This window comes from Octopus sinensis, linkage group LG4 (assembly GCF_006345805.1).
Source record: "Octopus sinensis linkage group LG4, ASM634580v1, whole genome shotgun sequence".
Taxonomy (NCBI): Eukaryota; Metazoa; Mollusca; class Cephalopoda; order Octopoda; family Octopodidae; genus Octopus; species Octopus sinensis.
This window is the reverse complement of record NC_043000.1, coordinates 15,390,104-15,403,105: the sequence shown is the minus strand read 5'-3', so window position 1 is coordinate 15,403,105 and position 13,002 is coordinate 15,390,104. Positions and strand designations below refer to the sequence as shown.

General features: G+C 34.9%; 1 protein-coding gene across 1 annotated transcript; it reads right to left on the bottom strand.

Moving 5' to 3' along the window:
• Window positions 1-5,280: 5,280 nt before the first annotated feature.
• Window positions 5,281-12,966, bottom strand: LOC115210998 (elongation factor 1-gamma). Its single transcript, XM_029779835.2, has 11 exons — window positions 12,838-12,966; window positions 12,535-12,693; window positions 11,489-11,552; window positions 11,259-11,401; window positions 9,508-9,651; window positions 8,500-8,629; window positions 8,233-8,321; window positions 7,392-7,471; window positions 6,854-7,026; window positions 6,011-6,135; window positions 5,281-5,492 (listed from the first exon to the last, which is right to left on the bottom strand). The coding sequence occupies exons 1-11, from the start codon at window positions 12,847-12,849 to the stop codon at window positions 5,340-5,342; spliced, it is 1,272 nt and encodes a 423-aa protein (XP_029635695.1). The 5' UTR covers window positions 12,850-12,966; the 3' UTR covers window positions 5,281-5,339.
• Between the last annotated feature and the right edge of the window lie 36 nt (window positions 12,967-13,002).

Sequence of the window (13,002 nt, the reverse complement as noted above, 5' to 3'; positions counted from 1 at the left end):
TGAGTGTTTATTGAGCGAAAACACCTAAAGCTCCATGAGGCTCCGGCAGGGATGGTGGTGATCCCTGCTGTACTCTTTCACCACAACTTTCTCTCACTCTTACTTCCTGTTTCTGTTGTACCTGTATTTCAAGGGGCCGGCCTTGTCACTCTGAATATCCCCGAGAACTACGTTAAGGGTACACGTGTCTGTGGAGTGCTCAGCCACTTACACGTTAATTTCACGAGCAGGCTGTTCCGTTGATCGGATCAACCAGAACCCTCGTCGTCGTAACCGACGGAATGCTTCCATCCATCATTTTGCAATAGTGATTTTGATTACTTTCAAGGATTATCCTAAAGGTATTTATGTATATGCACAGCATGGCACCTTGGGCAAGTGTCTTCTCCTATAGCCCTAGGCCAATCAAAATTTGTGAGTGGATTTGGAGGCAGAAACTGAAATAAGCCCACAGTATGCATTTGTGTGTACTCTTGTCTAAACATCACAGGATGGTTGTAAATCAGCATCATTATCATATAAAACAGGTTGTTTGCTTCCAGTCTTTTGTGAAAAACATGCCTGGCCTTCGGGAAAATATTACCTTGCTTGGAAGCAGGCGAGGGTTGGTGACAGGAAGGACATCCAGCCATAGAGACTGTCTCAACAAAATTTCGCCTGACTCATGCAAGCATGGAAAAGTGATTGTTAAACAATGAGGACAATACTGTACTAGTAAGAAGTTGTTTCGCTTCAAATGGCTTAATTCAATAGCTATTCAGGATACTCAAGAAAACCCATACATCTCAGCAAAAATGAAGTCCTAAAAACATGTTGTTACTGAATTGTGCGCCCTGCAGTCAGTCTGTTTCTGTTCAGACTTACCTACAACTCATCTTCGTAACATCCATCCCTTCTTCACCCCGCTAAGTACAACACAATATCCTCAGCTGCTGTAATTATGACAATAGAGCTGCACATATTCCAGCTCCTATTTTTTATTACCAGTGCAGGTGGCACGTAAAAAGCACCCACTACACTCACAGAGTGGTTGGCGTTAGGAAGGGCATCCAGCCGTAGAAACACTGCCAGATCTGACTGGGCCTGATGAAGCCTTCCGGCTTCACAGACCCCAGTTGAACCGTCCAACCCATGCTAGCTTGGAAAACGGACGCTAAACGATGATGAGTTACCACTTCTTGCCAGTCATCCTGAACACCCTCTTATATCTGCCACCTATATCCCACACCTCTTTCTGTAACTCATCCATCCCAACTTGCATCATCTCTGCTCCACACTTCATAGCTCCATTTTTCATTCATATATGGTTTATCTACTGTTGCTCTCCACCGTCTTTGTGTTACCACCAATCACCTCCTTCCTGACCCACAATTTTCCTTATATTCTACAACTGTTCACTGTTCATTTCTATCATCTCTCCCATCTATCACTATTTTCACACTCTCAAACCTACTCACCTAGCCATCTTCAATTGTTTATCCATCTTGTGTCTGGGGAGTATACCGACACATTATCTCTCTTCTTTCTTGCAAGACACCTGTTTCTGACCCTGAACACCAGGCATAAAGCCACCTCTCTCGATACCCCCACCCTGTTAAAGGATCCTGTCTTGCAAATTACCTGGTAACCTTACATGTGCTGGTATCATAAACAAATGAACCCTGTAGTCTGCAGAATGGTTGGTGTTAAGGGCAACCAGCCATAGAGATGATACCAAAGCAGACACTGAAATGCTAAGCATTGCCAATGATAAACCATGTTAAATTAAACAGAAGTTGCATTAAATAGGAATTTGATATCACCATGCTGGTAAATAAGCAACTGAATGTATAACCTGAAAACATTATATGGCTTAGAGTTTCTCTTCAACATCATTATTTAACATTCTCCTATGCTGGCATGGCTTGGACAGTTTGACAGGAGCTGACAAGTCAGAAGACTGCACCAAGCTCTGCAGTTGGAGGCCCTTCCTAATGCCAACCACTTTAGAGTGTACTGATGGTTTTTTTCACCTGGTATCGGCAGTAGTGAGGTCACCAAGTCACTTGCAAGACAACTGAGAGGAGGAATAGTATTGAGGAAGATGGTTTAGTACCAGGTGACGAGAGGTTAGAGTATGAATAGGACAGAAATAGATATCTTTCAGAAGATATACAATTACCTCAGTTGGATGGAGATGATGAGATGTGATGCATAGAGAGGTGTATGTAACAATAAACAAAGGTAGGATAAAGTGAGCAAGTTTGCAAGACTGAAAGGAAAGTGGGAGATGAAGAGGAGGGACTAGTGAACGGACAAAAGTAGAAGAAAGGGGTGTTAGGGGGATATATTGTGAGGGAGAGACTTGACAGACACATCAAGCTTGCTCAGGGACACTAAATTACGAATTCCCTTCTTAGGTATTACAAAGCTATACCAGATCTAAGAATGTAACTTACAATGTAGTAACATTCTAACAATATTTACTTTTTTAACAGCAGTGGGAGATGGAGCAAAGAACCAGATGTTTCCAGAGGGTTCTATACAATTTTTTTTTTTTTACCTTGGCCTATAAAACTCATTTCTTTGAAGAGAAAGTATTTCAAGTTATTTAGCGATAACTTTAGCTGTTTACTGCAATCAGGAGCTCAACTTACATTTCTACAAACAAATCAGCTACTTAACTGCAGCACCCCACACACCCCTTCCTATGCATCTGACTATACAGTAACAGACTTACCCTTACTCGGTACACATTGTGCTGTAAAAATCTGTTATAAATCCACAAGACAACCATTTTAATTTCTTAGAAGAAAAAAAAAAAAAATCCACTGGGTTCATAATGTTATTTTTAGACCAAGAGATTTTTTTTATAACTTGCAATATTTACATTTATTAGTTTCTCCCCTAACCACATTTATGATAATATTGAGAACAGTTGATATGAAGTAGATGTGATAAAGTTTGTATGTCTGTCAACAAATGTATGCTCCAATGGTTCAGAACATGCAGGCTTGAAATAGAGTTACCTTTCCAACTAATGAGAAACACCCACAGAATAGAAAAGATTCAGAATCTGATGTTATTTGCTTCAGTGAAAATTCAAAAGAATTTGAACATAAAAATGAGAACTTGACTGGCCATGAAGAGTTAAAGAAATGCAATATGATGGACTCTTGGTTGGAAAGAAAAGAATTCAGAAGCCAATACTGCAGTCAAGAAGTTGAGTGGTTGAAACAGGAGAGGTGGGTGCTTGAAATAATGAAAATTATTACAGTACAAAGACATTAAGTTAAAAGCTTTACAGAAATACAATTACTACACCAATATACACATTGCTAAATGTATACAATTGCAGCGTTGAAGGTGTTTATAAGCCATTTAAGAAACACAAAAACCGTTAGATTCACTTCGGCATTAAAATTTAATTCGCCAAAATATTTTCGTCGCTTTGAGACCGCGACCTGTTCACTAACAAAATTCCGTGTGACAAAAATATTTTGGCAAATTAAATTTAAATGTTGAAGTGAATCTAACAGTTTTGTGTTTCTTAAATGGCTTATAAACACCTTCCAAGCTGCAATTGTTTTCGTTCCAGCACACAATCTCAGATCAGATCACTTGCTATGCAAGTACATCTCCGTAAATGTATACATATATACTTAAAAATTAGGACTGCACATGAAATATTACCATTCTTGTTCCTATCTTCAAATGCCATATTTAGGAAGGCCCAAATATCTCTTCCCAGTTAACTCAAGAGTAATTGTTTAACCCTTTAGCATTCAGATTAATCTGCCAAAAGTAAAGCTTGTTTAATTACATTGTTTTAAATTAATTGCACAGCATTTTGTAATTTTGATGATGACCCTGTATATTTTTAGAATAACTTTGTAGGGTAGGTGTGAGAGGTCAGAGCTGGCTGGTTTGAGCATAAAACAGGAAGACTATTTTGGTCTATGGCCGGTTTAAACATAGCAATAAATGTTAGTTTTCTACAAAAGTGCTAACACATTAGTTGGATTCCTATTTTACTAATATCAAAATAATTCATGATAAACCAAAAATAGCAAAAAGGACAAAATGTACTTTTGTCTCTATGCTACTATACCTGTTAAAATTGTCCCATGTCATAAATACTTTCATTATCAAAATAATTAAGAGGGGGTTTTATAAATATGCTTTCAAATGATACTTTCTTCTGTAGCAACACAACCATGCGTATCTCATTGTAAGAAATGCAGTCACTATCAAAATTTATTTTAAATTAAGAAAATGAATGCAACTCTGATCTCCACAATGTTGACTCCATACCACTTTTTACATCCTTCACTGGCCATCTTCTATATTTTGTGCTGATTTGTGAACTTTACCGTTTTATTGTTCTTAATTGTATCAAAATTATTATTACCATACATCATAAAGACACAGCATATAGCTTTTCCGGGTTTTTTTTTCTTTCTGGAATTTCACTGCCCCTCCCACATGCATTAGACAGTACATATGTATATCCCATGTACAGATAAATCTTGTACATACATTGCACAAAAACTAATAAAGATTGATGCTTTTCATGCCACCCTACCCGAAATTACTCTCAGCTCTTTTGAAGTGAAGTAAATTTTAATTATTCCATCAAAACTTCAAGCTACAAAAGGTGGTCCAGAATATGGTTAATAGTCTCAAAAATTTGTCACTAGTCTCTGAATAACGGTTGAAGCTGTGAACTTAGCATGTTGAGTTTTTCTTTTTATCTTTCTAAAATTAAATATTTTTCTTACATAAAATTTAAATAGAAAAAAAAAAAAACCAATCAACACACACTGACTCATTTTCACCTGTCTACAGGATTAACTGCAAATTTCTACAGGAAGACGAGCAACAACAATAAGTATTACATTTTAAAATTATATAGCTAATCTTCAAATTCTTATTTCTTTTCACTATTTAGCTTACCTGAAATGCTAAAGCAAGAAATATTTTAAGCTCATCGATAAACCCATCTATTCACCAGGTCCATTGTAAATAGACATCTTGTTCTGAGAGAGTATATCCCTATATGTATTTCCAGTCTATTTCATCAAAGGCAAGCTTTACATATCTTACCTCAATGATTTACCAATATTCATCCAGCCTAGGAAAATTTTTGCTATGCATAAGACTGGCAGATTCTTACACTCAAAGAAAGACAGTCATCCAGACACATTTCTCTCCCTCAAAAGAAATTGGTCCGAATAATATAACAATGTTAGCAAATGAAAATCTCAGATGTAAATGCCAGAAAAAATAAAAATATATATATACAATTCAGTCATTTTATTTTATTACTTGATTTTTACTTTGACAATGATATATAGTGTTTATTTAAATATCTTGCCTTGGTTTACCTTTTTACCACCAAAATCTCCCTCCCAACTAAGATATTCATCAACAATTGTCTTTGTTTCCGGACTGTCTGGGTCCAATTTCTTCCAGCTATAGCAATCGTAATCCACCTCCCAATCTGGGGAGAGCTGAAAATAGCAAACAAATATTTCAAGTTATTACAGGTCTATTAAGTAGCTGTCAAAATTTTAACAAAAACAAATCTCCAAATACAATGTACAAATAATAATTGCATATAGCATAAGAATAGTTTAGATCAAAATGCTTTACATTACACACAATGCTACAAACAGTATTTAATTACAAGTTCTATTAACCCTTTCGTTACTGTATTTCTGTTGAGATGCTCTGTGTTTCTTTCAATTACTTTAAATATAACAAAGAATTTAGTAAAAAAAACTTAGTTATCATTTAGCTGGTGTTAGGAACATAAATTGTGACTTAGGTTTGGTAGAAGATTTTAATTCAAAACTTATGAAAACGAGACATTTGTACTCAGAGCCAGAGCCGGTTTCAGCTGGCTTGGTAACGAAAGGGTTAAGAGGCTTTCAAACACCTGATCACCAGTTCACATCAAAGACTAATGCAGAATGGAGCACAGACATGGGTAAAGATAAGAAATACTTAAGAAAATCAAGTAACTTACATTAAAAACTAGTTCCTGACCAAGCCAAATCCAAATACCAGAGATAGAATTCTTTGAATCTTCACCAAATATAAGGACACTAGCAAAACATTGTTTATTTAGTTTTTCTAAACGCTGGAACATTCCTATTTAAAAAACAAAAAGTTGAAAGTAAATAGATTATGCATTTATAAAAACAATCCTGAAATGAGATTTTAATCCACTAAGCACATTTAATAATCACAAACTGGAACAATAGAATTGGGCAATATAGTGTTCTCTTATTAGAGGCTTCATCATGTCTAACCAAATAGGATTAATATAGTCACAAATTTATACTGCAACAGCTATATAAGAACAGCTTGATATGCAATGGTTGTAACTCACAATATATCTTGTAATTTAAATCAGTTTATATGCTCCTACAAAAAAGCAGTTGAAGATCTCGCATTCAATTTCTAAATTAAAATCAAGCTGGCTATAAAAAGGGATAACACATTCGAGTAAACAGGCTTTATTGAAGCACATAGCATATTTGAATATCTTCCACTGATGCAATGGATATAAACAGGTCAGAAAGTGTTAGCTGGTCCATTGGCAACCTATATTCAACACTAGTGTACACCAAATGCAATGTAAAATTTTAATCCTCTAGCATTCAGATTACTGATAAATGTAATGCTTACATTATCTTATACCTATGAAATTTTGCTGTGACCACTTTAAAGAATGACATTGTAAGAGATAAGTGTGAGAAACTGGACCTGGTCAGTGTGAACATAAAACAGGTGGAACACACGAGCCTGATAAAGCCAGTTTAAATGCAAATGAGCTAAACAGAAAAAGAGAAGGCAAATATCTCACCTCTGATCAAATTAGCTGACATAAAGATGTAAGTCAACTCAGAATCATATTTGTATTCTGAAAGCCAGATGGAATAATGTTGTTTATCAAAATGATCCCAGAAGAATGGAAGGGCAACAGTTTTTGTGTCATTGTTGGAATATGAACGCTTGAACTCATCCATGTTGAAGGTCCTGAAATAAAATAAGTAAGAATACAATACCAACAGAGGAATAGTTGTGCTCAATATAGACAAAAGGGGTTAAGACAAGGACTTCAATACATTAAAAGAATAAGCAAATGTACAAAGTGTTGCAGGACTTACATTACACCAAATGTATAGGTCATTGAAGAAAAATCGAGATTATCAAAGACTTAGCACTCAAAATAAAAGTTTAACAGTTTTTTATGCTTCACTTTAGAGGAACATTTTCAGGTTAGATAACTTCTCGACTGTAATCTGAATTAAATACTCATGTTCAAATTGATTCTTTAAATACCCAAGAAATACTCCCGTTAGAAATTTTAGTTGATTAACAGAGTAATAAGATTCTCTTACCCCTTATCGAGCTTAGCAAACGGATCTTCTCTTTTGACTGGTGGTGGGTCAAACTCATCACCAGATCCTGCTTTCGGTTCCTAAAACAAAAAGTATAATCAGTTATGCTACTAAAACAAAGTCTTCATTCTGATACATCAAATAGTTGTTACATCAAAATTTCAACACTTTTAGAATACAGGTGTTTGTCAAACTGAGCATTCATACTCCAATTCTGAACAATTGTTAACAAGAAACCTCAAATACACCTCATTCAACAATCAGAACAGATAATATTTAGAAATTATCCAGCTAACTGTACAAAAAATTCCACCCTAAATCTACATCTAAACTGAACATGAACTATCTAAACCATTGGTAAATCAAGGTGGTTTCCTTCCCCAACTACAATCAAGACCATGTTGATTCTAATTACATTAACCCTTTCATTACTGTATTTATTTTGAGATACTCTGTATTTCTTTCAATTACTTTAAATATAACAAAGAATTTAGTAAAATAGCTTAGTTATCATTAAGTTAGTGTTAGGAACATTAATTGTGACTAAGGTTTGGTGGAAGATTTTAATTCAAAACTTATGAAAACAAGACATTTGTACTCAGAGCCAGTTTCAGCCGGGTTGGTATCGAAAGGGTTAATCACAATTTCATGATTAAATATTGATAAAGAGAAGGGAGACAAGCAAGCTGGCATTTGCAAACGAGAGAGAGCACAAACACTTTTACTGCAATAAACGAGCAGTCATTTCCCTTAGAAGCAGTTACTAAATATATGAAAACAAGGAACAACCACTTCAACAGGTTTACAAGTTTTGAAGAAATGAGGCAAAATGGATATTTACTTTGGGTTTCGGAGGAGCTTTTTCCGCTTTTGGTTGTTTCTCTTTCTTTTCTTTCTTTCCCTGACCGTGGATTTCTGCATACTTCTTACCTGATAAACATTTAGAAAAAATTGGGAGAACATTAAAACATTTCACAACCAGAACCCAATAATATTCAATAATGAGAACGTTCTTTTTAGCTATTGACAGAATAGGAGAAACTAAGGACTAAAAAAAATTGCTACATAGGTTAGTTTTAAAATACTGGCAAATAGAAGCATATCTTACCATCAAATTGTGCCATCTTAGTACAGAGAGTTAAAGTCCCAATAACAGATTTCACTTGAGGCTGGTTGATCATGGTAGTAAACCACCTATTGACATTTATGTAATTTTTACGGAATTCAGGGTCTAGAACCTAAGGGGAAAAAAAAAGTCAAAATTAAGTATCACTCAGTTAAATTCAACTGGAATAAACATTTCACAACTTAAAACCGTGATAGGGAAATTAAAAATATACTGAACACCCTTAGCAATAAACAGTTAATAATTTACTACATTTTAATGTTTTAACATGGAATCTAAGCATTCAATCTTGATTTAAACTTCATACAATATAAATGAATATGGATACAGACCTAGTTAGAAAATTAGTATTTCAAAAGTAACATCTCAAAATGAACTGCTACATTTCATAATCTGAATAATGTACGTATTATTTTTTAAATATTCATATTTAAGTTTTCCTTCACAGAAATCAAATAAGACTAAAACATGTCTAGAGTTGTCTCCCATACATAAATTATTAAAATAGCCAAATAATTATATTCCTGATGCTTACAACCTTGTACCATACAACTAAATTCCTCTGAAATAACCCCTATTTTTTTTTTCAATAAGGACATATTTCATAATGTAGCCCTGAACACTGTTAAAGAAACAGGACTATTCTGACCGGAATGCATATGATATCAGTTGACCTGGCGTTACACAAGCAATGCTCTACACCTATACAATCAGCTACAGCAAAGAAAATAATTCAATCCAGCTCCTTGAAAGCTAATCGACATTTTACCAACTGACTAATAAAAACTGACGACGGCTGGCAAACAGGAAGGACACCTGGCCAGTGCACCCAATGGAAAAATAGATCTTAAAACGATAAAAATATGTGACTAAGCAACCGTTAACGAAGTACACTAGATTTCTTTACATTTAAAAATGTATTATTCCATCAACCATTATTCAGGCACAACATCAATTAGGAGAATGTCATAGCTTATAACAATTGCTTACCAACTTGTAGAGCTGCAACATATTGCAACATACGGTAATATCAGCTTGACTGATTCTTTCACCTACTAAGAATGTACGTGTTTGTAGATGCTGGTTGAGAACAGCCAATACTTTCTTGATTTGTTCCTTGGCCTTTTCAGTCTCCTATAAAATAGAAAAAAACATTAATTGTTACAATATTTTTTAATCAATCATAAAGTTCCATAGAAACCTTTACCCCTCCCTATTATCACCATCATTTAAATGTTTTTCATGATAACGTGGGTTGGATGTTTCAACAGGAGCAAGCAAGTCAAAAAACTGCACCAAGCTCTAATGTCTGCTTTGGCATTCTACAGCTAGATACCCTTCTTAATGCCAACCACTTTACAGAATGTACTGAGTACTTTTCACATGGCACCCACGCAGTTACAAGCTCATCAAACTAGGATTTGCCAAGTGATGAGACATTCAAGTATGACAGAGGGACAGAAAGGAACAGGTGTCTTGCTCTAGGCAAAATACATGGTTACTCCCAGTTGGAAAGATTTCTTTCCAAGTACCCTCAAGTAACAGAACAGGATGAAAGGAACTAAAATACAATAAATTTATTTATGTAAGTTCAAGATCCTCCAAACCCATGAAATCGAATTTTAAGCTTCTTCATGTTGTTAATTAGTAGAGCAACCAATTTTTTAATCAGGACATTATCATCTAATTATTTGAGTTATACTTCAAAAAGGTTACTATATCTACAAGTTGCATACCATTCCACCCAAGCCGTGAACCATCTCCCTCTCTCTCTTTCTCACTGCCTAGAATCAAAAATGAAGTTACAACTACTAAATACACATACAACTTGAACCTTGTATTGTCATGTATTAAATACTCATGTCAAATTCAAATGAAAACACAGAAGACAGACGTGGCTGTATGGTTAAATTTGCTTCTCAATCACAAGGTTTTGGGTTCAGTCTCAAGACATGACACTTTGGGCAAGTGTCTGCTACAATAATACCAAACCCTAGTGAGTGGACTTGAAAGATAAAAACTGAAAAAAAGCCTAGCATACATCTCCATATATGTGTGAGTTTGTTTCCTTGTGAGTGTCACACAATGTCATTCATTTCCATATCCTGCAAAAACATTGCCTGGTCATGGAGAAGTATTTCCTTACATAGAAACAGCTGAGGATTGGTGACAGAAAGGGCATCAAGCCAGAGAAATTGTGTCTCAATAAACTGACCCATGCAAGCATGAAAAAGTGGATGGACATTAAAACAATAAACATCCTGAAACTGAAGGTTCACATAAAAATCTCACCCACTGATGTATGATAGGTTTCAGACATTTACATAAATAGCAAGAACTATTATTTTAGAGTTAGCATCATTCAGTAACCTGAATTAATATATAACAGCAAAATGTTTAAGGTAAAAATTAATCTTAAAACCAAATAGCCTCACTCCTTAACTCTTAGCTTTCCCCCAAAACACACAAGTACATTTTTATAAGCTTTTGAGTACTTGGTTTATGAAAATAATTGTACACTGAATCAGACTTGATCCAGAAGAGTGTAAAACATTTGAAACCAGCCAGGCTACACAGAAATACAAAACTAAATACCCATTTACAAAAAACATTGGACAGGCGACAATCACTAGCATAGCCCCTCAAGTTTCACTGTATTTTATTCAATTTTAAGCAATTATGGGGAAATATTAGAAAAACTTCCAGTCATAGAACAATTTTTTCAAGTATTAGTTTCATACCTGCTTGTTGAACTGAATAATGCCAAGACATGGATATACCCATGTGCAAGATGCAGGCAAGATCTCATTATCAGCAAAGTTGATCCACTGAAGGATACGAGTAGCATCTTCAACAGAAGCACCTCTTAACTGAGCAGATCCCACTAAAAATAGAGGTTATATACATTATAGATTCATATATAAAACAGAAAATGCAGGGTTCGGGGAATCAACTGAAATATTAAACTTACCAAGATGAGCAATTGCATTACTTTCAAAATAGCATTCTCCTGTTGAGGATTCAAAAGCAGGGACCTGAAGAAAAAAATTATTTACATGGTAAAACAAGGAGGAAATCATCATCAAATTTGTTTCCCTGAATAAACATATTATGAAAAATAGTTAAGATAGACAAACAATATACATCGACATAAGTTTTTTTTTTATCCAGTTTTCTTAGGTTCCCTTCAATTTCATTTTGTATCTCAATGGATTTCAGAATTCAATGCCGACAGTCACTGTTTCTATGTATACTAGAAACTACCCTGCATGTCGGTTGAACCTTTGCATTTCCTACTGGCTTCTCAGAAGTCGTTGAGGGGCGACTTTTTCACAATACCAAAGATCGCTCTCTTTTTTTAAAGAAAAATCTTTTGCTAAAAAAAATATTTGGAGGCCATGCCAATTGCAGATATTCACCAAGTCATACAATTGGGTTACACTAGTCCTCAGGGAAGATATTCATTATTTTCTCAGACTGGGCAAGTTTTATGTATATCAATGTAATTCTTATTTGAGAAAGAAATTTTGTGAAAATGCCAACCATTCGCAAGGTATATTTTCCAATCACTTTAAGGACAGTTATTCCATACTGGACTTTAGCGAAATGGCAATTCCTAGAATTCTAGGAATAGTAACATACAACATACTAATTGATCAACGTCACACAAATACGTATCAGTTCTAAAATAGTTCTTGATCGACTACGAAGACGAAATAAAGCCATGACTGGGCACAATTCGTTGAACAAGAAAGAACAATGACGTGTAACAAGAGCAAAGAATCAATGAAGAACTGCGAAAAGAAGTCATTCTTCTTTTCGCAATTCGATTACACCCATGTATAGGCAAATTTACATAGATACATACATATATATATATATATATATACACACACACACACATATACATATTATACCCGAACACACTGAAAATTTGCTGATGTTATGGACTGAATGTTGTTACAAAAATAAGTTTTCCCCGAATATGTCTAAAGGTGTAAAAAAATATATATATACTTTTCCAAGAGGGAATTTCTCCAGAAACACATTGGATTTATTAGTTTCTCCAAACTGGAAAGCCGGCGGAGATGATGCAACTGTCACGTTTGCACCGCTATATTTTGCGGCAATGAGGATTTTGTAAGCTCGGAAATTGTCCGGGTAAGTATAAAGGGTCTGAAACACAATGGATTATGAAAATAATTACAAAAATACATAACACTGGAATAGAACATTGTAACAATATGATTAGAAAATGAAATTAAAGAATGATTGCAAAAAAGAAACCGGATGAGAATAGGAACATGATCGAAAACGCACCCCACTCGCCATTTTGCCAGCGTAAAAAGGAAGTTATCAATGTTAACGTCTGCGCAATAGCGACGAGTTCAGTGCGAGTGTGTGTGTATATATGTGCGCGAGCTTGCATGTGTGTGTATATGTATGTGTAGATATATATATGTGTATGTATAGATATATATGTGG